This window comes from Athene noctua, chromosome 27 (genome assembly GCF_965140245.1).
Source record: "Athene noctua chromosome 27, bAthNoc1.hap1.1, whole genome shotgun sequence".
Taxonomy (NCBI): Eukaryota; Metazoa; Chordata; class Aves; order Strigiformes; family Strigidae; genus Athene; species Athene noctua.
In genome coordinates this window covers 5,248,652-5,271,188 of record NC_134063.1, presented here as the reverse complement: position 1 = coordinate 5,271,188, position 22,537 = coordinate 5,248,652, and the positions used below count along the sequence as shown (strand labels likewise).

The window sequence follows — 22,537 nt, the reverse complement described above, 5'->3', positions numbered from 1 at the left end:
ACTCTCCTTTCCTTATAAGATCTGCTAATTGTGGTTAATTCCCGTAGCTGCCACTTGAGGGACTGTCTTCACCCAAACGGGGAAGGCATCTTCTGCCCTGGTGCCTGGAGGGGCTGCATTGCAGCCTTCTGATAAGAAGCCATCCTTTGCATCTCTTGGCAGGTGTTGAAAACCAAACAGAAACCTGTCCTCTTAGAGAAAAAAAAAAAAAAAGTTCACCTTCCTCCATCAGTTTCTGATAGAAGAATTTAAGGGGTCCTTGCTGTTTTCCGTGCTTCCATTTCTCTCTTGCTCGTGGATTGCACTGTTTTTCTGGCTCACTGAATCTCTGGTTATCCCAAAGCTGAATTTGTTATTAGGTTCCCACTGCTGTCAGTTCTCAGCACTGTTGTTGGATTCTCCTTTTTTCGCTTCTTTTGTGTTGATGTGCCCACTACAAATCTGAATGATGAGTATTGTGGTTCAGAGACAAAAATTGTAATGACTCATGTGGTAGGAGTCGAAGTTCATGATTGTTAAAGGTTGTATTCATCCATTAGTCATGGCTTTATTAGGTCTTGGTTTCTTGTTTTCAAGATCTCCCATCTTGAGCTTGCTTGACATCTCAGTCCCAATACTGATAAGCACTGCATGCTCACAATATGCTGTAAAGACCCAGGGTAAGGTGTTTCAAGCTTCTCTATACCCAGAATCTCCTTTTGTTCCATGGAAAATGTGGGCTGAAGTCTCTTACCAGAGGTCAGATAGGAATGATGTAACAAGCTTTTGAAAATACCCAAAATTCTGTGCACTAGGAATTGTACCTTGCCCTTTCCCTGTAGACCAGGAGACTTCCTCTCTTGCCTGAAAGAAGGAAGCAGACAACAGCAAGTAAGTGGAAGTAATATAGCTTTTATTTACAGGAGTAAAAGAGCAGAGTTTCATCAGGTGATATTTTATTTATCTGTTGTGCCTTCCATCCCCAAATGATCCCTACGTGCGTGTATGACCTAGCAAACCTTGACTGGGATCATTCATCTGCTGTAGTGCTGCAGCCCCTTCCGAGGGGGCGATGCAAGGCAGGGGACCTCACTATGTGTTTACCTTTTGCAAAAGTCTTTGTCATATCACTAAATCAAGAATCAGGACTGATCTCCCTGATCACATCCTTGAGGCTTCTACTAGCTATGTGCTTTCTCTGAAAGACCATGAGATGCAGAAGCTTGTAGCAGTTTGTTTTTCCCATTGCTGCTGACTCTGCTGTCACTTTTCAGTGGCTCAGGACCTTTGCTGGGCTGTATTAAGATGGCATGGCCCCCCGGGAGTTGGGATCCTTGTTCATTCAGCTTTTTCTTCTTTTAGGCGTGTCCCATAGGAGGTGGTTTTTCGTGTTCTGATATCCCCCATAGACTCTGATTCTTTAGTGGCTCAAACAGAGCAGCAGAAGTTGAGTAAAGAGCCAAGTCATTTTTAGCTGTGTCTCTTCTAGGTAGGGGGTGAATTGAGCTTCTCCAGGATGCCAGTATCGATGAGTAGAAGCTATTCTAGCAACATGGCAAGGGGAGGGAGAGCTCTGCCTTAAGTTTCTGACGCAAACAATCTGGGATTGCTGTCATGACATTGATGGACAAGGGGCCCTCATTAAATTGCCAGGATAGCTCCTTGAGTTTCTTGCTCTTGCTCTGCTCTGGGTTATTATGGCTTGTTATAGGACTTGTGGACAAATATGAAATGAGATGTTGTTACAGTTGATTGAAAGCACTTGTGTACCCCCAGGGTCCTGGCCTGCCACGTTGCTGAGGCTGCATGTGCTCCTGTGCTTGCTGGCCCTTCAGCAGCTGATCCCGGGGCTGCCATCTTACATGACAGCATTGCCTGTCTGCCTCAGCTCTTGCTGGTCACAAGGAGCAACTTTCTTCCTGGTATTGTGTTGTAGTGCCAGAAGGTGAATGAGAATCCTGGCCAGAGGTCCATCTGTATTACCACCTCCTTGCTCCTTTGCCCCCCAGTTTGCTTTGTACTGGGGAGCGAGGGTTGAACTGCCCTGTGCTGGGTGCAGGCAGTAAGCAGAAAGAGCAGTGGTTCCTACACCTGAAATGCTCTCCATAGGAATTGGTAAGAGAAGGGAGGTAGGGAAACTGAGGCACGTGGAGAGGGGCCACAGAATGTGTTGAAAAGCAAACACCATCTTGTATTTTCTCTATCACCTTCCCTCATGCACATACTCCATACACTGCTAAATGCTGCCTCTTCTCCATCCTTTCTTGCCTTATGTGCAGAGTCCTGTTCTGATGCTGGGCACCAGCTGCCTGCCATGTTTGCTGTCCTTTACACCCAAAATACAGATCCCTTCACCCCCAGTGTTAATCCCCTATTTCTCATTCATTAAACTAAAGCCCACGTGGTGCTCCGGGCTTCCACCATGCCGCAGCTCTCACAGGGTGGGTAATTTCTGGTGTGTGCACAGTATGTGGCGTGAGGCCCCAGATAGCAGTTTTCCTGTGTTAGGGAGGGAGGGCAGAAGAAGGTCCAGGGTAGCATCCCACTCGCTGTAGAACAGAGACAGCTCTCTGTCCTGTCCTGTAGAGTAGTTTGCTTACTGTGTATGTGCATCATTACAGTGTGCCCCATACATGTGCATCAGTCACAGTTAGAATGTTTTCCTTGGCTGTATCAGGGTGCCCATCACTGGGGCTGGGGCTGATCTGTGACAAACACCCTCTGTGCTATGGAGAGAGGTGGATCCTTTCCATCCCTACAGGTGTATGATGGTGGCCTGGAGGAGTCCTGCTGGAACTGGGTGACTTCCTACTAGCTGCTCTTCCCATGCAATAAGGCACAGTCCCATCCCTGAAAACCAGCAGTTTAAATAGACCAGAAGGAGGGATTTTGCTTCCCCTCCAGCAGGCAGGATAATGTAGTTTTTCTCACCTTGGGTGTCAGAACTAGGAATAGATCTTTGGTAGCCTCAGTCCCATCCTGCCTATACTGCTGCAGGCTGGTACCTCCTCTTCCAAAGGGTCTGTATCGAAGTGCATTGCAAATAGGAGCCTGAAGGCTGCACGGATGTGCCAGATCCCCAAAATTACAAGCTTCATGGCAAGAACAGCTTGGCATGGTGCTAGCTATGAAGGGGCTGCTGCCTCATCCTGGCTGAGGGGAAAGGTGGGAGCTGGCAGCTCAGGCGGGCGTCAGAAAGGAGCGGGTGTTGGGGTTGTTGGACAGCCAGTGTAGTAAAGGTATATGAAATGAGTTCTTAATCTTTCTCGACCATTTGCTGCTTATGTTAAATCCTGTGCTGGGTTGCATCCTTCACTGCTGTCCTTCCTTCCCTGGGGCCTTAGAAGAAAGCAGAAGGAGTAATCTTTCAAGTGACATTCCCCTGTGTCCAACGGGGGAAAAGCCTGCATTCACCTGCCTACAGCCCAGCTTTTCTGAGTCAGGTGAGGGCTTTGGTGGATCAGCAGCAGGGGAATAGCATTTCACTTCTAAAAAAACGTCCTCGATCTTTTTTTACCCTCCTTTCCCCAACCTTGCCAGTCCCATCTCCCTGAAGGGAGCCAAGAGCTGCTGACAGTAAGAGGAAGTCTCTGTCTGAAGCCTATAATTATCCTGTCTACCTTCCCAGAAAAGGCCAGTTGGGGAGCGAGCGTGCTTCTGTTTCATGGACCAGCCCAGCGTTCTACTGCCTCCCCAATTACTGCTTAATGGACTTTTTATGATGATAAGACGACTGGGTTGGGGAGAAGTTATTGACGGGGAAATGGAATATAATTCACTCCCTGTTTGTTTGTTCTGTCAGAAAAACCCTCATTTTAATTTTATTTGTGAGGCACTGAGAAACAGCCCTGGGGAAAAAAAGTGCAAAATCTGTCAGTAAAACCCTGGATTTCAAGGGGACCACAGTCTCTGCAGGACCTTTCCAAGGGGTGTTTTCAGTCTTGTTGGATGTCTCCATAGAGACCCTCCCCACAGCCTGCATCAGTCCTGCTTCCAGTTTGCAGCTCTCACTCCTCTCATGAAGAAAAATGTAAATTACGGAGCCATCTTTCTTGCCTCTACCCCTCTTGCAAGCTCCCCCGCTCCCTAATGCCGCTGCTTTGAAATACGTACCCATTCCAAACATCGCATTCTTGCTCCCCACTCTCCATCTGTCTCAAATTTGGCTGCTCTCTCCTGTTTTCATCTGCTCCGTGGTTTGTCTCCTCTATCTAATCTTCACTTCCCTGCTCTGGCTCTGAACACCTCCCTCCTCTCCATCGTGCTCCAGTTCTCTTGCGTTCTCCCTCTTGGTCTTTTCTCTCCTTATCCCCACTGATTTTCCCATCCTTTCTACCCTCTGCTCTCGTCTTTAGCTCCCCCCTTCATTGGTGTGACAAAGCCGTTCCTCTGCTCCTCTGGCTGTGCCTCCCAGGCTGTCCCCACCCACTGCTCAGCACTCCCGTCCCCATCCCTCAAACACAGGGCATGGATCTGCTGCACGCAGGCAGACCGCAGCAGCACATGTGTGTAAAACACATTTCCTGAACCAGCAAACAAACACTCCGGTACACGGCCGGACCCAGATCTCGCATTCCTGGCGAGGTTTTTAGGAGGGGAGATGAAAGCACTACTGCCCAGGGCTGTAGTTGGGGGAGTACCTTGTGCTCCTTCTCGGATTGTGAGCCTGTCAGCAGTTGTGGAAAACGGAGATGGAGTTTCACTAGATCAGCAGAAAGCTTTAGCCCAAAAACCAAAGGGAAGGGGGAGGAGGAAGAGGAGAAAGAGAGGAGTTTAACCCTTGGCATGCCGCTGAGAATGCCATGGGATTCCTTCCTGGTTGCTCTTGAAGTTAGTAGGGTGTGAGAAATGGAGAGAGATGTCCAAGCTAACACAAGCTGGTTATTGGAAGGTTGCAAAACTTTGTCTGGCTTTTGTTTTTTACCTTTTTCTCCCACCAAGAAGTACATGTGGGAGAAGATCTCAGAATTTGGCCTCTAGTGGTTTTTTGGTGGTTATTTTCTTCTGTTTGTATTACAGTATTTAGAGGCTGTAGTTGTGTGCAATACCACCTAGGGTGGTGAGTGCTGAACAGATCTGTTCCAAGCCCATCCTTTGCTCCAAATTGCTTGTAGTGTCTAGACCAAGACAGGCAGGCAGGCAGGTGTGAGAAATGAGGATTGTCACCTCTGCGCTGTGTGCGGCAGACTGAGGTGCAGGGAAGGGTGAGTGCCCAAGGTCAGCCGAATTTGCGTCAGAGCCAGAAATCTGAATCCTGATTATGGGAATCATCTGGAGCCTGGGTGAGCAAATCGGGGTGCACTAACACTCACAGCAAAATAACATTGACCATGAGTGGCTTAATGGTCTCATCTTTTGCCTGTGTTCTTGAAGGGTAGAGTTGCATGTATGCGTGTGTGTGTATATATGCACAAAAAAAGGTGAATTTTGATCTGTTTGGTATTTCTGAGCTAGGATAAAGATTGTCATTGGCTTAATCTCTCTTGCAGCATGGGCACACTCTCCCGGTGGGCAGCTCCGCAGGGAAATGTCCGGCTCAGCACCACAGGGATGTTTATTGAAGGTCAACCAGGAGCAGTGGGCAAAAGGACGGCTGCCGTCCGCGTTTCGGGAGGCTGTGCTGAGCTGGGGGAACGGCAAGAAAACGGCCTGCCTGCTGTGCTCTTGCTTTTGCTTTAGTTTCCGCGGTGGGTCTCAGGTACAGTGCGTACAGCAGCGAGCCCCCTCCGCTCCCCAGGCTGGGGATAATCAGTGTTTATTCACCAGTGATGGGGGAGCTGAAACCCGGCTCCTCGTGTGCCGTCGCCACGGTCAGCGGGACCGATGCGTGGGCCTCCACCAGAGCGCTGACAGCAGGAACCGGGGACACCAAAAATGGAAGCAAAACCTTTTAAAATACACGTTTTGTAGCTGGCTTTCTTTTGTTTCCATGGATTGCTGCTGCTGTGGGCGAGGGGCCCTTTCAGCCAGGCTCACGCTGCTCTCTGTGCTGGGGCCAGATGAAAGAATAAGTGATTTGTCTTTATTTGTGGTCCATTGTTGAGGAGCTTTCCTGGGGGTGGCAGGAGTGGGCTGCAGAAGTGGGGGTGTTAAAGTACAGAGGTGAAATTTTGCCATCTAAAATCAGCAGCAGGTCCCCGCTGTGGGGCTGGGGGTGAGGGGAGAGGGCTGGGGGGTGTCAGGAGGAAGCAGAGATGTGGAGGCACCTCTCTGCAGCCCCCTCAGGGAGAGCCTGCAGGGTGGAGGGATAGCTCACACACACACTGCCATCCCCTCCCAAAACTGGGGCAGATAATACAGTAACGTGGTCAGGAACCATCCTCTGGCCTTTCCCTTAGAGCCTGTGGGGGAGAGACAGGCTGTTACTATGGCAGTGGAGCCTCCAGGCCTCCCCTGTGGGAGTGGGTAGAAGGGGACAAGGTGGACATGTTGTCCCTCTCCCTGTGGGAGCCCCTTTCTGCCTAGGGCCTGCCCCAAAGCTGGCAGGCTGTAGCTCAGGAGGGAGGAGCAATTTAGGTCACAGTTAGGTCTCTCAGCCATTTTGGCAGCAAAGTGTGTGTGATCTTCTCTTCCCCCATGGCGGAGAGGTGGAGGGCTGTGTGCTGGCGGTCCTGTGCCTGGCGGGCTGAGGGATTTACCTCAAGAGCTCCACGATGTCGGGCAAGTTGTGGCCATGTGCGTGTGCTCCTGCAGCCCAGGCTGGAGAGGTGGGGTGCTGCCTTCAGTCTGCTCTTGTTGGCCAACCCCATTCCCAAATTGTCCCGTATTCCTGAGCCAGCACCACCGCGTTTTGGCTGAGGGCGGCTGAGAGGATGTCAGGGTATTGATCTGGCAGGCTGGCACAAAATGCTTTGAGAATCAATTTTCTCTCAGGAAGGCCCAGGGAAGTCAATATTTCCCCACTGGGACCCACCTCTTTCCTTCCTCCCCGTTTGGGCTAACTCAGGCTGGCGTTCTCTGAAACTACCTGGAGAGCTGGGAACTGGGCTGGCAGCTGCCATGCTGGTTTTACACAGCCCTCTGCACTGCCAGGGACTGCCTTAGCTGATCTGGTGAGAGCTTTCCCCTCAACTTTTGAGGCTGTCTTTCCCATTTTGTGGCTGGAGCATAGTGAGGTAGTGTAGAGGAAGCTGCTCCTACCCTGTGGTCTGTGAAGGCTAAATGTACCCCGGCCTTGTCCCTCCAGAAGCCCGCCTGCAGTGCTGGCAGGAGGGACAGCCATCTCAGCCTGGAGACCAGGCTTGCTTCCTTGGAGGCAAGGAAGAAGGATCCATGGCACAAGTCCGTAACTGTGCTTTTTCTTTTTCTCCCCCCTGCACCCCAGTCTCCTTCAGCTGTCAGCTCAGATATGTTAAGCCTGTTCAAGCTCCTGCCTCTCTCCCACCCCTCAAACCACCTCTGGGTTCTCTATCCTTCTCTCTGTCTTTGGCTTTTGATGTTTCGGACAGGCATATGGTGGCTGGCCTGTCGCTCTCGCTCCTCGTCCATCACCCGCTATTCACCATGGCAGCAGTTCCTGAGGGACATTTGGGTTTAAAGGGCGAGATGTCCCCTCCTTTTCCCCACTCTTACATCTTTCAAGCTTCCTTGCCATAAAGCTTCTCAGACTGTTTGTCATCTGCGTATCATTAGCAGGGAGATGTTGGTTGTTTTTTGTTTTTTTTTTTTTTACATGACTGCAGTTGAAGAACTTTTTCTGCTTTGGTGTCACATGAAAGAAGGAAGGAGGGAGAGGTGAGGCAGCAGCATTTTCCTCTTCTGCGAGGAAAGCTGCCTTGGTGTGCAGCCCTTTTACATTGGCTGATGTCACACTGTGCTCCTCCTGTGTGTGTGTGTGCGTGTGTGAGCCTCGGGGGATGAGTAGGAGCCCGCACCCTTATCACCTCGCAGCATCCTCTCAAAACCTGCCTTAGAATTCAAAAAATCCTAACAGCAAATGTGCATCATGTCCCTTCTGAACAGATGCTGGCACCAGCCATCTTTCTCTAGGCCTGTGCTTTGGGAAGCGAAGCCGACTGGAGGTTGCCTCCATAGGGGTGACCGGGAGGGTGAGTGCATTGTCCCATCAGCTGCCCTCAGCAGCAGTCGGGGACGCAGGGCAGGAGCAGAGCTGTCTGGAACGGGTGGCAGAGGTTAGGTCGGAGGGCAGACAATGTGTGTGCTGATCGTCTTTGCGGGTGCAATTACAGAGCACGGAATGGATGGTGAATATGTGTCTCTTCCTTACAGTCTGTGGCAACTGTCCAGCGTGTCGCCTGCCCCGGCTGTTGCTTTTGGGAAGTGCGTAGGCGGTGGGCAGGAGTGAAAGGTTTGGTTTGACTTGATGGCTTTCCATTAAGCTGTAGAGAAGAATCACAGGTACACAGCAGCCATCTGGTCTTTTCAGCCTTCTCTCCGGAGACCCTGACCCCGCAGGAAGCCTCTTGTAGTAGGAAAATTCTTTTAAGCTCCAGGTTTTTCCATTCCTGTTTTGATACTGAAAAAAAAAAAACATGTTCTGCTACTTTGCATGCAGAGAAAAGGGAAAAAGAAAAACCTCTTCTGACCATGGGACCTAGATGGAACTCAAACTCAGTCTTTCCAAGACTGACTTGTTCTCAGCTCTCCACGAAGTGATATAAAATCTCTTGGATTGCAAGTATGTCATCTGGAAAATGCCTGTCTCTGATTGTTATTTACTTATTTAAAACGGAGGTCCTGTAATCTTGGCAAATGAGAGGAAACACATAAGCCCCTCTGAGTGGGCTGATAGTGTTTCACTTTCACATGGCACCTCGTTCCTGCTTTTGGAGTCTTTCAAAGCGATTTGCAGAGCTGAAGACTGAACTCTTAACTGCATGTTTCTCCGCGAGCTGGACCTGGCACGGCAGAGCTGTGGCAGTCCTACGCAGCACGTAGGAATTTGTTTCAGCTTTGTATCATCACCACCTTGCCTGCGATAGCGCTGGCTTTCTCTTTCCCAGAGGGGAGAGGGTTGTTCTGCGGTTGGCGTGGGCTGGAGTGACAAGTGCTGCAGTGACTAGGGGTGCATAGGTGGGGAGCGCAATGGGTGGTTTGGCAGAGGGGAAGAATCAAAAGTCTGGAGCTCAGAGGCTTGGGCAATTTTAAAATCAACAATTTAGCTTTGATTTTCACGAATTTTCCAAGTGAGTAGCAAAATCGAATAGATTGAGAGGGATTTGTGTTTGGTTTCTTTTCTTTTGTCTCTCGCTAGGAGTGAGTTTATCGTAGGCAGTTCAGCATTGCAGTGAGCTCAGGAAAGCAGTGTTCCCAGAGCAGCTCAGCTTCCCTCTTACCACACACTGAGTCAACAGAGGTCCCCAAAAAGGGATGCTGAGCAATGACTCCAAGTTCACTATTTTTTAGAGCACTGTCCCTTTCTTCAGGACAGAAATAGAACCTTATTTTTCTCCTCAGCTGTGCTCTCGTCATACTGCCTGCACCCATTTAAATGTATATGTGACATTAAGGATTATTAGGGGCTTTTATTTTAGGAAATGAACTTGCATCAATAAAGTGTTCTTAAAAGCCCTGGATGGTTTTGGCTGTACCTTCAGAATTGACTTCTGCAAACTCTTCAGATATTGAACTGAGGAGAAGAGAGGAAGGAAGTCAGGTTGCGGGCAGAGTGAGCATTTATATTTTAGCCTGAAGTAGAGTTTTGTTTTGCTTTTCTCAAATGGAAGACAGATCCCCCAGTGCCAGTACCTCCAGTGGGACTTGCTTGATAACCTTTAGCTGTAACATTGCAAAGAAAACTCTGACCTCTAAATATAGATTTGGATATTTATAAATCCGATGCTTTGTACACACAGCATTCGGTGGGACGTAAACAGCTCCAGCAAATAGTACTTACCTCCAGCATGGAAACAAATGCTTGATTGCATCACATGAGCTTGCTCGGTGGCTTTTATTTATATACTGCTGGCCACACCAGGCAGGGAAGGGGAGAATGCTTCCTTTTGTCTTTCGACCCCTAAAAGACCCTGGAGACTTCCTCTAGGTACCATTTGCCCTCTTCTTAAGCTTTTTGGTAGGCTGTTTACATCTTATTTTATAGACTCTGAGTATGTACATATAAATATACACATTTCAGAGTCATGTGGTCTACTTTTCTCAAGAATAACAGACGGCAACTTTATGATCTGAATGATTTTATTTGAACACAGCTGTGGCCTTGTGATTTAAATATTTCAATAAATTTTAAACTAACTAGATGAGAGGAAACTGCAGGGAAAACAGGTTAGAGCAATGGAAAGAGGATACCCTTGAGGGTAGAAGCAGTATGGGCTCTGCACGAGCACTCCTGGCCTCATCTTCCTCTCGTGAGAAGGCCCATGACACCTTCCTTGGTCAGAAAGCCCATCCCAGTATCCTCCCCCCTCCTTGCAGAGGTGCTCTTGAAGGCAGACGTGGATGGAAATCAGAGGCAGGGGGTGAGGGAGAGGTGCTACGAGCTCAAGTGTTGTTCCTTTGGGTCCAGGCTGGCTAAAATGCTGCCCCAGGCTCTGAGTGTGTTTGTTCAGGCATCACTGCACCTTTGAGCATCTGGTTATGAGAGGAGTTTGAGGAGCTTTTGGCTTCTCATTTCCGCAGCACGAACTCCTTGTTTTTCTCAGATGTCTGGTGGTGAGAAGAGAGGAAGGGGGAACTGCAGGAGAATACTGCAGACATGGCTGCCATCCTCTTGATCTTGACAACCGGATGGTTTTGAAATGATCACAACTCCTGTTTTATGGGCTGTATCCTGTCAACTTGCCTGTTCCAAGGGATGGCATACCTGTTCCTGTGTAAATGTACCAATGAGGGCCAGAGGAGAGATTTGCAGATGAAAACAGAGGTGCTACAAGCAAAGGAGGTTTCACATCCTAAAGCCACAGGCATCAGCCTGTATCACACCATCATCCTCAAGATCTCTTATGTGCCAAGTTCCTGCTTCATTTATTTCATGGTCCTTCTCCCACCCTGTGCCCTTGCCTTGGGTATGTTCCTATAAATCCCCCCCATTCCTTGATGCTTTGGTTATTTGCTAGGATCTGGGGAGTGCAGTTCAGTGTTCCTAGATGTTGTTTTCAGCTCTACCAGCTTTTGATCATGATCATTAGATGGGCTTTGGAAAGGCAATTGTATAAAACAGTTTAAGAGTCCACTTTTGAGAAGTAAAAGAGGCTTTGCAACATCATCGCATTGAAATCTCTTTGTAGGATCAGGGTCTTAAGCATTAAGTGCTTAGTTTCTTCATATGTAAACTGGAGGTAAAGACTGTTCCTAAAAGGCCAACAGATTTAATTTCATCTGGGATCATTAGAGAATAGCAGTGATAATGTTACTATTAATTCCAAACAGTGATTATTAGAGTTTGTCTTTCCTTGTACTAATGATGATATTTCTTTTTTTCTTAAAGGTCCTCCTGTGTTCATTAAAAAACCTGTGGACCAAATTGGTGTGTCAGGAGGGGTGGCCTCCTTTGTATGCCAAGCGACTGGAGACCCAAAGCCACGGGTCACCTGGAACAAGAAAGGGAAGAAAGTGAACTCTCAGAGGTTTGAGGTAAGAGATGTCCTTGAAAACTGTGTCTGTATAAAGAGAGAGAGACTGACACAAAGCAGCTAGTGCTCTTCTTTGGCCATTCTCAAACCCGATAATAAAGGGAGCTTTGGAAGGGGAGGAGTTTTAACAGCAGGAGTGAAATGCAAGCTCTTGGCCATGTCAACAGCCGGGTTTGTTCCAAAGCAAGAGAGAACTTGGCTCGCTTACATTATTAGAGTTTTTTCTTTTGTTTTGTTGGTTTTTTTCCCCTCCTGGGATATAATATAAAGCTGCCTTCTTCCTTCCCTTAGAAACCCCAACTAAGCTTGTGGTACTTCAGCTCTGTAAATGCACCTTTCATACCCATCCATGGCTCATTATTTTAACCCTGGGACAGCCTGGAGTAAGCATTACAGTTGCTGGCAACCAGACCCCAGCAATTGGCATTGTTTAGATAGAAATGAGAGTGGAGGAGCAAGGACTGGGAGGTCATCCTGTGGAATTCGCTGTGGGACTCAGCCCTGCCAGGCAGCTGTGTGCTGAGAGGAGCTTTGTGGTGTCAGCTGCCCGTGCAGATGAAGGAACAAGGCGGGGGTTCGTTTTTATTTTGTTCTTCTCACTTGGTCTGTTTCCTTTTCCTTCATGAGAGTTGTACACTGAACACCCACCCCCCCACCCCCCCCCGACACCTTCCCCGTGGCTCATTCTTTCAGAGCGTTTGAGATGTACGTAGCAGTTCTGGTGGGTCAGTGGTTGGAGGCAGGGTTTGGTGTGTGACAGTTCTCTGTCACCTTGAGGTCAGTGGAGAGACAAGTTAACCTTGTCAGTTATGTGTAGGGGATCGTGGGGCAGCTGCTGAAGTGTGGGAGTGTGCGTGCTTGTATATGCTGGTGCCTCCTTTAGAAGCAGGAATGAACCTTCTGCTTATGTGTGTGTCTCTCTTTCTCTTTATCCCCCAGACAATTGAATTTGATGAAAGTGCAGGTGCTGTTTTGAGGATCCAGCCCCTCCGGACTCCCCGGGATGAGAACATTTACGAGTGTGTTGCTCAGAACCCTCATGGGGAGGTCACCGTCCATGCCAAGCTCACCGTCCTCCGAGGTAAAGAGCATGCCTGCCTGCCACGTGTCAGCGTCACGGGGCAGAAGGGGCCCTTCAGCTTCTCCTGTCAGATGAGTGGGAAAGCTGTTAAAAAATTGTGTGGCCAAGACACAGTGTCCTCCTTTTTTTTTGGTTTGTTCTGACCTGTCCGATCTGTTTGCTGTTATTACCCCAGGAAGTCATAAAACTGCTATGTAAGGAACAAAGCTAAAACTGGACCACTTTAGGAGGTTTGACTGGATGATGTGCTGAGATTCCTTCCAACCTGAATTACCCTATGACTCTACAGTCTTCCCTCTCTTCCAATAAAAATTCCTTTCCCAGGTTTATGAGCAGGACTAGAAACCTCCCCGTCGTTCTCCTCAAATGTGGCACCATTGATCCAGACACCCAAGAAGCCATTCTTCATTAAGGAATCACTTAATGGGCTGAGATTAATCACTTAATGGGCATCTGCCTGGGCTTTCATGCAGTTGGTAGTAGCACCAGTCTCTTCTTGTGCAGGATACCTGTTTTGCCCTTCTGGGCACCTTCCCTCTTTCCAGAGGTCCTTTGTTCCATGCACTCTCCAAGAAAACAGCTCCCCTCTTCATTTTGTTCTGGTTCTTGTTTTCACTTGTCCCCACTATAGAGGATGTTTACATGGATGCCTCCTTCATGTCATCTGTTTGAAATATGCTCTCTGAACTTGCTGTGGGGGAGGGAACAATATGCTATTGCTGTGGATGCCTCTGGATGTTTACTGTTATTACCCCGGAGATCTGTAAAATCGCTGTGTGAAACACTAAGCTAGGCTGCTTGCTAAAACTGACCCATTTTAGGGGAAAAGATGCGTGATGTTCTCTGTTCAGACCACAGGGCAATGGAAGTGATCCTGGCAGAAAGGCTGTGGTGGATAACTGCCTGAGAGCTCCTGAAGGGAGTTTGGCTTGGGAGCATTGGCTACTGATGAAGCCATCAGCAGGAGGTGCTATAGAAAAGCCACAGGCTTTTGAGTAGGAGTACTTGCAGGAAGAGCCATTATTTCTTCAGTGAGCATGGCTAACAAGAGTTTTAGGTGCTCCAGGCAGTGTGTGATCCTCATAAGGCCAAGTGGAAGCTCCGCCTGTATGCTGGTTGCTTTTTCTTCAGCAATTTCAGTGTGTTCCCTCCAAAAGCATCTTAAATCCTTTTGTTTGAACAGACAGTGAGCACATCCTTAGTAGTGCAGAGCAAAATGTGTGTGCAAATCTCCAACGTGTAGCAGTAAATAAAGACCAGATATAAAGGGCAAATGGCAAAGCCCTTGACCTCCCCTTGTAGCAGGGAATATCCCTTCTGCTGCAGGGCTCTGTGTTGTCAGGATGCTAGCTGCCTTTGAGCGTGCAGGCCCGTGGTCCAGTCATGCCTGACAGATTTGTGTAGGTGCACTTAAATCTTTGTGTAGCTCCTTTGCCTGGCATGGCATTTAACCTTCTGTTAGCAGTATGTGGTGGGATGTATCTGTCAGGAGATTGGAACAGCGCTTTATGACAAGAGTGTGTCTAGCTGCGGTTATCCCGGAGGGCTGGGAGCCTTGTTCTTCACACTTATTCCCATATATTTCTTGGGAGCTGTGACAGTTTGGGAGAAGTGCCCCTGCAATCCTATTCAAAGTTTCTACCCCTTGATTTAGCTACAAGCAGTGGCAAGAGAGAAGGTTGTCCTCCAGCTGCTGCCCTGACCAATCCCCTGGATTCCCACAGCATTTTTAAGGCGCTCTCCACCAAGAGAAAGCTGCAATGTATGGGAAATGACGAGCTGAGCTCAGTGGCTGTCCTTAGGGACCAAGGTTCTTTGTACATGTCTTTTTGCAGCTCTTCTTTCCGGTATCAGCACCATCCACATGTCAGCTAGAGAGACAGATGACAGAACAGGAGCTACGTCTCCCCACCGCCTGACTAATTACGCACTTTGCTGATCCCACCAGAACATTATCACTGTGTGCTTTGCTCCTGTGTTGTGCTGCTCTCACAAGCCACTCCTGTTCTGTTTGCCTAACAGGGCCTTGTTCGGTACCTTTGTTAACTGCCCGTGCAAGAACACCTAGGGTACCCAGTTCATTAAATCTGGGGGAGCAGTAATTAGCTGCAGGCCTGGGCCAAGACGTTGTGAAGAGCATCAAGGAAGAGGTTTTTATAGCATATCCTCCCCTTCCATGCTCAGTTGGAGTTATGCCATCCTTAATCATTCCCTAGCTTTCACACAGAAAAGATTGTCTCCTCTTTATCTGCATTTTGAAGTGCTGGGAAAGTTAAAAGGACCAAGCACAAATCCACTGATCTCCACAATGACAAAGTTAGCATGCTGGCATCTATTCCTCTCCTTTTCCTCCCCACTTCTGCATTCACCCACTCTCCTGTTTGTCTTTTCTCTGTCTTTCCTTGCAAGGCCTCCTCCTCCTTTCCGTCTCTCTTCTCTCACTTTCAGAACTAATGCTTAACATAAAGATGGGAGCTGCTCCACAGCTTGGAGATGAATGTGAGCTGTCATTTGCAGAAGCTGTTACCTTGGCATGCTGCGGAGTATGGAAACCTGGGCCCCAGCTGTTACAAACTCTGCAGGATGGGCTTTGTAGTAATTCTGCGGCCCGTTGGCTGTGCTGTTGTCATCGCAGTTAGACGTACATGTGTGTACCTTCACCATATCCACATGCGTGAACAGTTACAGGATTTCCTCAACACCAGAGCAGTCTCATGAACAGAAGAGAAAAAAAAAATACATTCTTCCCTACTAGATGCAGCTGCTGGAGGGATTGAGAGTAAACCCCATCCTGCTTATGCACATGACTACTCCTGGATCAGACCCTGATAGAAATCCACACGCATTCACTTAAAAACAGGAAGCTGCAGGAGAGGAAACCTTTGGGAGCTTCTGAGAAGCAGAGCTTGTGATGGACACCGTTCAGCTTACACAAAGTCTCTGAACACCAGTTCTGCTGGCTTGTTTGTCCTTCCTGCTCTGCTTCTCAAGGGAGGTGAGTTTTGATAGGGCTGTGGAGACTTGCTGTTCTTTCCACAGCTGGCTAGACGTAGTGCCTGCAAACCTGATTCCTGTAGAGCCCAAAGAAAAGCAAAGAAAGTGGTTGGAGGAAGCATTTTCCAGTTAGTGTTGACTCCAGCTGCTGTTGTTTTTCATTATAACTTAGGCAGAAAGGAAGCTAGTTGGTACAGGCACCCCAGCTCCCAGTTGGTATAGTTTCTTTAAGCTCCATGCTCCCAAGAAAGATACACATATTTTTTTATTATTATTGTTGTTTCTTGTATACAGGTTATACTTTCCCTCTGCTTCTTTAGTAGCCTGAGAGAGATTCTCATGCTGCGAAGGATTGTCCTGTGCTGTCAGCAGCTGAGTGGGCTGAGAGCACAGGGGAGCCTCTCCGCAACTCTCTGCCTGCTGGGAGGCACAAGCTGGGTTTCAAGCAGAGCCCAGACTGGCTTAGTTCTTTGCTCTGGTGAAGCTGATAGAGTTCCATGGAGGTTACCCTCTGTGAGTCGTTAGGAAATGCAGCATGATCCCATAAAAGCCGGTGCTTGGTCCACTTAAATGTAATGGAATAAAATTTACTGTGCCCCAATACATCACTGCCCACATACTGGCCGGTGCTATCTTATCCTAATGATGGCTGCACTCTGCAAAATTGAGGAAAACTGGCTATTAGACATGTAAGGTCTGTGGTACTTAGTACTGGAGTATGATTCAGGCTGCTACGGGCAGACTTTCAGAACTTCTTTTCCTAGTGATTCCCTGTTGATGTCTTTTTATGAAGTGTTCATGCATTTCTCTAACAATTCTGGCCTGAAATTTTCCTCACACATTTCCTACTCCAAGAGGACATCTGGTGTGGGCATGTATAAAGTTCTAGCAAGATCCCTGCTGTTTTGTTGTTTTTTTGTAATTGTTGGCTTTAGATCAGCAAAAGGTAAACAAAAATCAGTCCTAGATGCTCAGCAGATATCATCGAGTCCCACAGGAGCTCTTCTTAAAGAGAAGCTGGCCCTTCTGAAATGTTACCTTGCCACTTGAAAAATTCTTGGCAATCTTGTTTCAAACTTGTCTTGTTTTGCTTTTTTTTTTTTTTTTGTAGTGACCTGAAAATCAGGCAACGTTGAAAGCAGATTAGTTCTGTAACTTATGAATAATGTCAAAGCAATTTAAACTCAGATGCCTTTATAAGGAGGATACATCAGGATACATGACTGTAGGGAAGACAGTGTATTACCTGCACTGTTATGGGGTCCAACACACATATCTCAGTGTGTATTTATTGCGTATAAGCCTGGAAATTTTTTATGACGTTGTTAGGTATTGCTATTTTCATAGTAAAACTTTCAGATCAAAATAAATGGAATCAACAGACGGAACATGTTACTGAGACAACTCCATGTATAAAAATTATCTCTGGCTCTGTAATAACAGTTAACTAAGGCACAGGTACATACACATTGATGGAAATAACTTGTTGATGTAATTTCACAAGGTGCACAATGCCAGGGCACCTGCTAGAGAGGGGACATCTGTAAGTGTTCATAAATTTAATGAAAAGAACGGGGATAAGCTTCAGGAGTGCTGGATTTTGGTCCTGATTCTGCTTAAAACTGGTGGCACTCAAGCTGCTTCATCTCTGTGTTCTTGGTTCTTCCACCCTGAAGTGAGGATAGTTGGCTGCGTAGAGACCAGCCAGCATCCATGAGCTTGGCCGCATATCTCCAGAGAAGAGCAAAAAATGACTCCTCTTCTTCACTTCAGCAGCATCCTCGCTGTGGCTTTCTGCATTCAGTACATAACACGTCTGTACATGCTCACACCCTCCTTCTCCTCTAAATTATTAAACGACTGTGCACACCCTGCGGGAAAAAGAGCAGCAGCAACACCCGCTTTATCTTTCTTTATCATCCTCATTTCCAGCACAGCTAATTATCTAAACACTGAGCTGCCACCTTCTAGAGTGACAAGGAGGCAGCGAGCACCGGGGTCTCCCTCGCTGTAGCCGGTGACCTTTGCTTTCTCTGTCTGACCATCTGTGTGTCAGTGCCTGCGCCCAGGCTGGTCCGAGGCGTGTCCCCCAGCACAAGGCATGTCCTCTGGTAGGATTTATTATAAATGAACACTCTCCTCTCCCTGCCTCCCTCCTCCCCTATTCTTCTTCACCCTACTTTGTTCAGTGGCCTTGAGGTAATTCACCAGCTTTTCGTTGGCGTCGGGGGGGTGTGTGTCTTTAAACAACTCAAAGAGCAGGTATGAACAAGGTGTTTGTGGTGCTCTGTTAATAAGTGCAGCACGTGAAAACATTTGCCTGCGTAAGATAGCACGATTTTCAACAGCAGGCAGCTGCCCAGATGTGCCCTTGAAGCATCTTCAGCTTGTGTCTTGGTTCTTTTGTTCTTGCGGTTGCCTGGGCTGCTTTTCGAAAGCACATTCACAACGCAAGCTCATTGCTCATTTATTTTTTTGGTAACAGGTTTGGGGTGATGTTTGGGGATTGATGGGGAGGGTGGTAGGGCATGTGTGTGCATGTCTTGTGGGGATTGAGTTGAGGTTGTAATTGCGTTATTACAGGGAATCCAATTGTTAGGGGATGAAGGCAGTTTCACTTTCCTGGCAGGAAGGAAATCTGAGCACTTGAATCAGTGCAATATGTGATGTTCTGAGATGCTTCCTCCGCTGATCTGATCCTCAAATCTGATCACGCCTCTAGTCGCAGTTGTTTTAATTAAACTCAGAGGAATTCTGCACATTGTGCTGCAAGATTAACATTTTTGTTTAATTAGAAACACTCAGTAATAATAGTTGTACCAGGCCTCCCCCAACACACACACACTCACACGTGCACACACACATACACACTCACACACCCACCCTGGCAGTCAGGAGGGTTATTCTCTCTGTGGATTAATTGGTTGATGAAATTAACGGACACGGGTTTGAGCCAGGTGGAGTGGCATCACCAGGGAGCAGGATAAAAGCAGTAATCAATAATGATGTCATCTGCAGCCAATGCGGCAGCAGCTCCGCGGCTCCTTAACAACACACCACCGCCTGGTTAAATAGCAGAAGGGAAGAGAAGACGTTAAAAGCCTGGCTGAAAGCTGTGCAAAGGCAAAGCCATTCCCAGGGCCCCTCTGTCCTGAGCTCACTTTTTTTAGCGGGGAGGGTGCTGGGGTTTTGCAGCACACATGATCTGCGAGAGCACACACTGTTTGGAGACTCCTACAACGCCCAAGCACAGCCTGGTGAACTGAGATCTCAAAAGGTTGGAGTCCCTGGTTAAAAGATGTTTATGTCTCTAATTTAGAAAGCAATATCCTGGTTTAGAGGTGCTTCAGATGCACCAAAATGTCTCGCCTTTATCCAGCTGTAAGTCTGTCCACACTAGGAGATCTGTATTACTTCAGCAGTTATAAAATGGTAACGTGTTTTTGTTTGTGGTCAGATTCTTTTGATAGATGAGGAGAGGTGTGGTTAATACATTTCGCTCTCCAGTGAGTCACAATAGATCCTTTATAACTCTCCAACAATGGTCAGAGGAAGGAAACAATGCACGTTTTTAAACACGCAATTGAGGCATTTAAACCCTTTTCTTCTCCGCAGTAGCTGCGCACTGCTAATAACAGTATTAGACAAGAGTTTCTTGGCCTCAGGTATCAGAGCATCACACAAACCTTCAGCTCTGCCTTCATGATTTCATTGATTTTTAGAAGTTGAACATGAGGCACGGCAGTGTGAAATAGCTCTTACCCAAACCATGTGGGTTTGGAGCTCACGTAGAGCAGTACTGGGACCTGGTGACGCTGCTTTGCTCTTACAGGAAAAGGCACCCACCACAGCCAGGCCACTGGGTTTCTTCTGCCTTGTTCCACCACCCACCATGGGTTCAACCATACGTAGTTTGGCTCCATTCCTTCCGATACGTAACGCGCCAGCAGTAGGGCACGAGCTCTTGTTGTGTTTGCAGTTGGCCGGGATGTTTCCCGACCAAGGCAAAGGTTTCCAGCTCATTTCTGCTGCCATGTGAGAGCTGCCCTTGGTTTCAGTGGGGGGCTGATGGTGATGTATGTTACTTTTTTCTACAACCCACCTTTTAAAAATCCTTTATGTTCCCTCACCTGCTTTTGGGGTGGATTCAATGCCATAGATTCCTGAGGCTGCGATTCCTCAACACTCCTCATTTGAAATGATGGAGAGTCCCTCTGAAGTCTCACCCTGGTGCCGGCATCTTCCTTCCAGCTGCCCTCCCCCAAAGACTGATTTTCTGGCAAAAAGAAATGCCACGTTCTGGAGCTGTATCAGCCAGCGTAAGACAGCTCTCTTCCACTTGAGTTAGGAGGTTGTGACAAAGATTATGGGGGAGGCACTGGGGTTTTATATTAGTTAGCACAAATTAGTCAGCATCAGTTAGGATTGCCCTCCTCGCCCTCATTAGTGAAGGCAAAGGCAAGATTGAGAGGAAGCAGGAAGCTCAGTTGAGCTTGTCTTCTAGGTGCTGGTGCCACGTCCCTCTTCTTCTAGGGCAGCAGCACTCTGAATTAATAAATTTTAAAATCACACCCTGTCTGACAGCACTTGGCTTATTGTTGTTATGTGTGTCCCCTCTGGTAACTACAGCTGGATGATATTTTCCTCTCGTTTCTGTCCTAGTTTCCACAGTGTCTTTGACAGGCCTTTTCACGTGGTCTCTTTATTTCTCATGTGCAGTTTGGTACTGTGGGGTTTGGAGGAGGAAGATGAACCCCTCCTTTTAAACAGTAAGTGCAAGTCACTTACCTGACAGGGATTCAGCGCAAGACCTGGAGAAACTTTGAAATGACTACTCCCATGCCCCAAAGGGTTTGAATAGATTGCATTTAAATGTAGAATCTTCCTGTGAGACCTTAGAATAGTCACACAAAATGGACAAGCTGTTAAATTTTACTGTATAATGTGTTTTCACAAACCATCTATGGGCCATTTACTGTAGCCTTGTTTTAAATTGCATTGCCCAGAGTGCCGGGCAGCAAATTTGCCTGATGCTTTCTTTGGTGTATTCCCTTGAACAGCTCCTTCAGCTGCCCCAGTCCCTAGTATGTGTTTAACCACTTGTGTTTTGTTCTCTACCACCAGAGGACCAGTTACCTCCCGGCTTCCCAAACATTGATATGGGGCCCCAGCTGAAAGTGGTGGAGCGGACACGAACAGCCACAATGCTCTGTGCAGCCAGTGGGAATCCGGACCCAGAGATCACTTGGTTTAAAGATTTCCTGCCTGTCGACCCCAGCGCGAGCAATGGGAGAATAAAACAACTGAGATCAGGTAAGGTCTCTGCGTGAGATTGGATGAATTGAGACCTAGATAGAGGCGTGAAGAGACTGCTCAGAGGTTTCTGAAGCAGAAGAGGGGGCTGATAGGCACAGGCACCACTGGTGTGGATTTGGGGCATTAGATTTTCTTTGGGTTTGGGACTCACGTTCCTACTCAGGGAGTGGCTGGAGCATTTTCTCCTCCAACCCATCCTCCTGGCCTTGCCTACTGCCCAGTTGTCGTAAAGGGAGTCACAGCAAGGAAGCTGGTTCTTGTCCAGGAGACGCAGTAACTAGTTCACTGGATAATGGTGCTCAGGGGGAACTGGGGACTGGATGGGAGCTGAGGGTTTCTTCCTCAGACCAAGAACTGGGTGAGGAAGAATGCAAACCACTACAGCAGACATGGCATTTTAGGCCACATGCATCTGGTATAGGGTCCACAGCTCAGGCAGCCTCTGACTGTCAAAACATGATCCTGTTGGTGTAAGTTGAGCCTTTCAAAGCTGGCACTGAAGAACAGCTCTTGCAGGATCTCTCCGGCATCAAGTCCCTGCAGTCATCGCTGGAGAGCAGTTGTGAGCATTCCGGAGTGACCCATTGGTGCTCAGCGGCACTGCCCATGGAGTGGATCTCCATGAACAGATGTACCCCAGCACCGTGGCTCTTGTCAGTTTTCAGTCTTTCCCCATCTGCTTGTCCATCTGTCTCTTTTGTTTGTTTTATGTGTGTTGTTTTGTGTGTGTGTGTGTCAGTGTGACATCTCTTAATAGTCATGTTTCAGGAGCTGTTTTTATACTTGTTAAATCTGCCAGTTCACTGTGTGAGTGTGTGTGTGCAGTGAGAGCACAGGTATATTTGTTTTTGACTAATACTGATAAAGCACTTCCATTTCTCAACTTGAAAAAAATCCCTAATTTCTCTCTGATAGCTGCAAATACAAAACAAGCTCTAGGAGTTTTACCTTCTGACAAAAACTAACCTGAGAAATAATCGTTTTCAAATACTGCTTGGACTGACTGCTTTGACCCAGCCTAGAGAAAACGTGTCTGTGTGGTTGGACCTAGCAAGCACTAGCGTCACTTCAGCTACTCAGAACATTCCTTTGGCCAAGAGAGATGGAGCATTTTCAAGAGTCTTTTTTTGGCAAAAGAATGGCATTGTTGCAGGCAATGGGAAAGCAGAGGCTTCAGTGAAGCAACTGGGGTTGCTCTGTTCATATTAAACATTTTACAAGTCAGCCAGTCAAGTGATATCTGGCTGCTTCTGCCCAGACTTCTGCTGGCTCTGAAGAAATCAGTTCTAACTACTGTAATGCTGGATCTTAACATCAGAGAATGTAACGGCCTGGTTTTTCTCTTGCCTTGTTTGGCAAAGATTCTATAAAAAGACTTTTAGTTCTGTGGGCCACCAGTGGAAAAGATTCAGTACAATTCCAGTTCAGTGTAGCTTTTATACACCTGCATAAATGCATGCTTACTCAGTGAAGCAAACTTACAAGCAGATACTTAAACTGCTTTGTTGAATTAGAATGGATTGTTGAATCCCACAAACACAGATGAGATTGACCTCCTTGTTTTATCATAACAGCTGAGGCAAATGCAAATTAAAAAAAAAAATAAAAGCACTCAGCA

The 22,537-nt window shown here is 47.6% G+C and overlaps 1 protein-coding gene across 12 annotated transcripts in view; it reads left to right on the top strand.

Annotated features, from left to right (window-relative positions):
* PTPRS (protein tyrosine phosphatase receptor type S) overlaps nt 1-22,537 on the top strand; it is a 161,816-nt gene that overhangs the window by 70,085 nt on the left and 69,194 nt on the right. For 11 of the 12 annotated variants that reach the window (XM_074928202.1, XM_074928198.1, XM_074928197.1 and 8 more), the window contains 3 exons: nt 11,384-11,529; nt 12,468-12,609; nt 20,728-20,916. In XM_074928202.1, the coding sequence (XP_074784303.1) occupies nt 11,384-11,529; nt 12,468-12,609; nt 20,728-20,916 (477 nt within the window). Of the gene's footprint in view, nt 1-11,383; nt 11,530-11,979; nt 12,103-12,467; nt 12,610-20,727; nt 20,917-22,537 lie in introns of those variants that run through there. The other variant, XM_074928204.1, reaches the window with a different exon arrangement.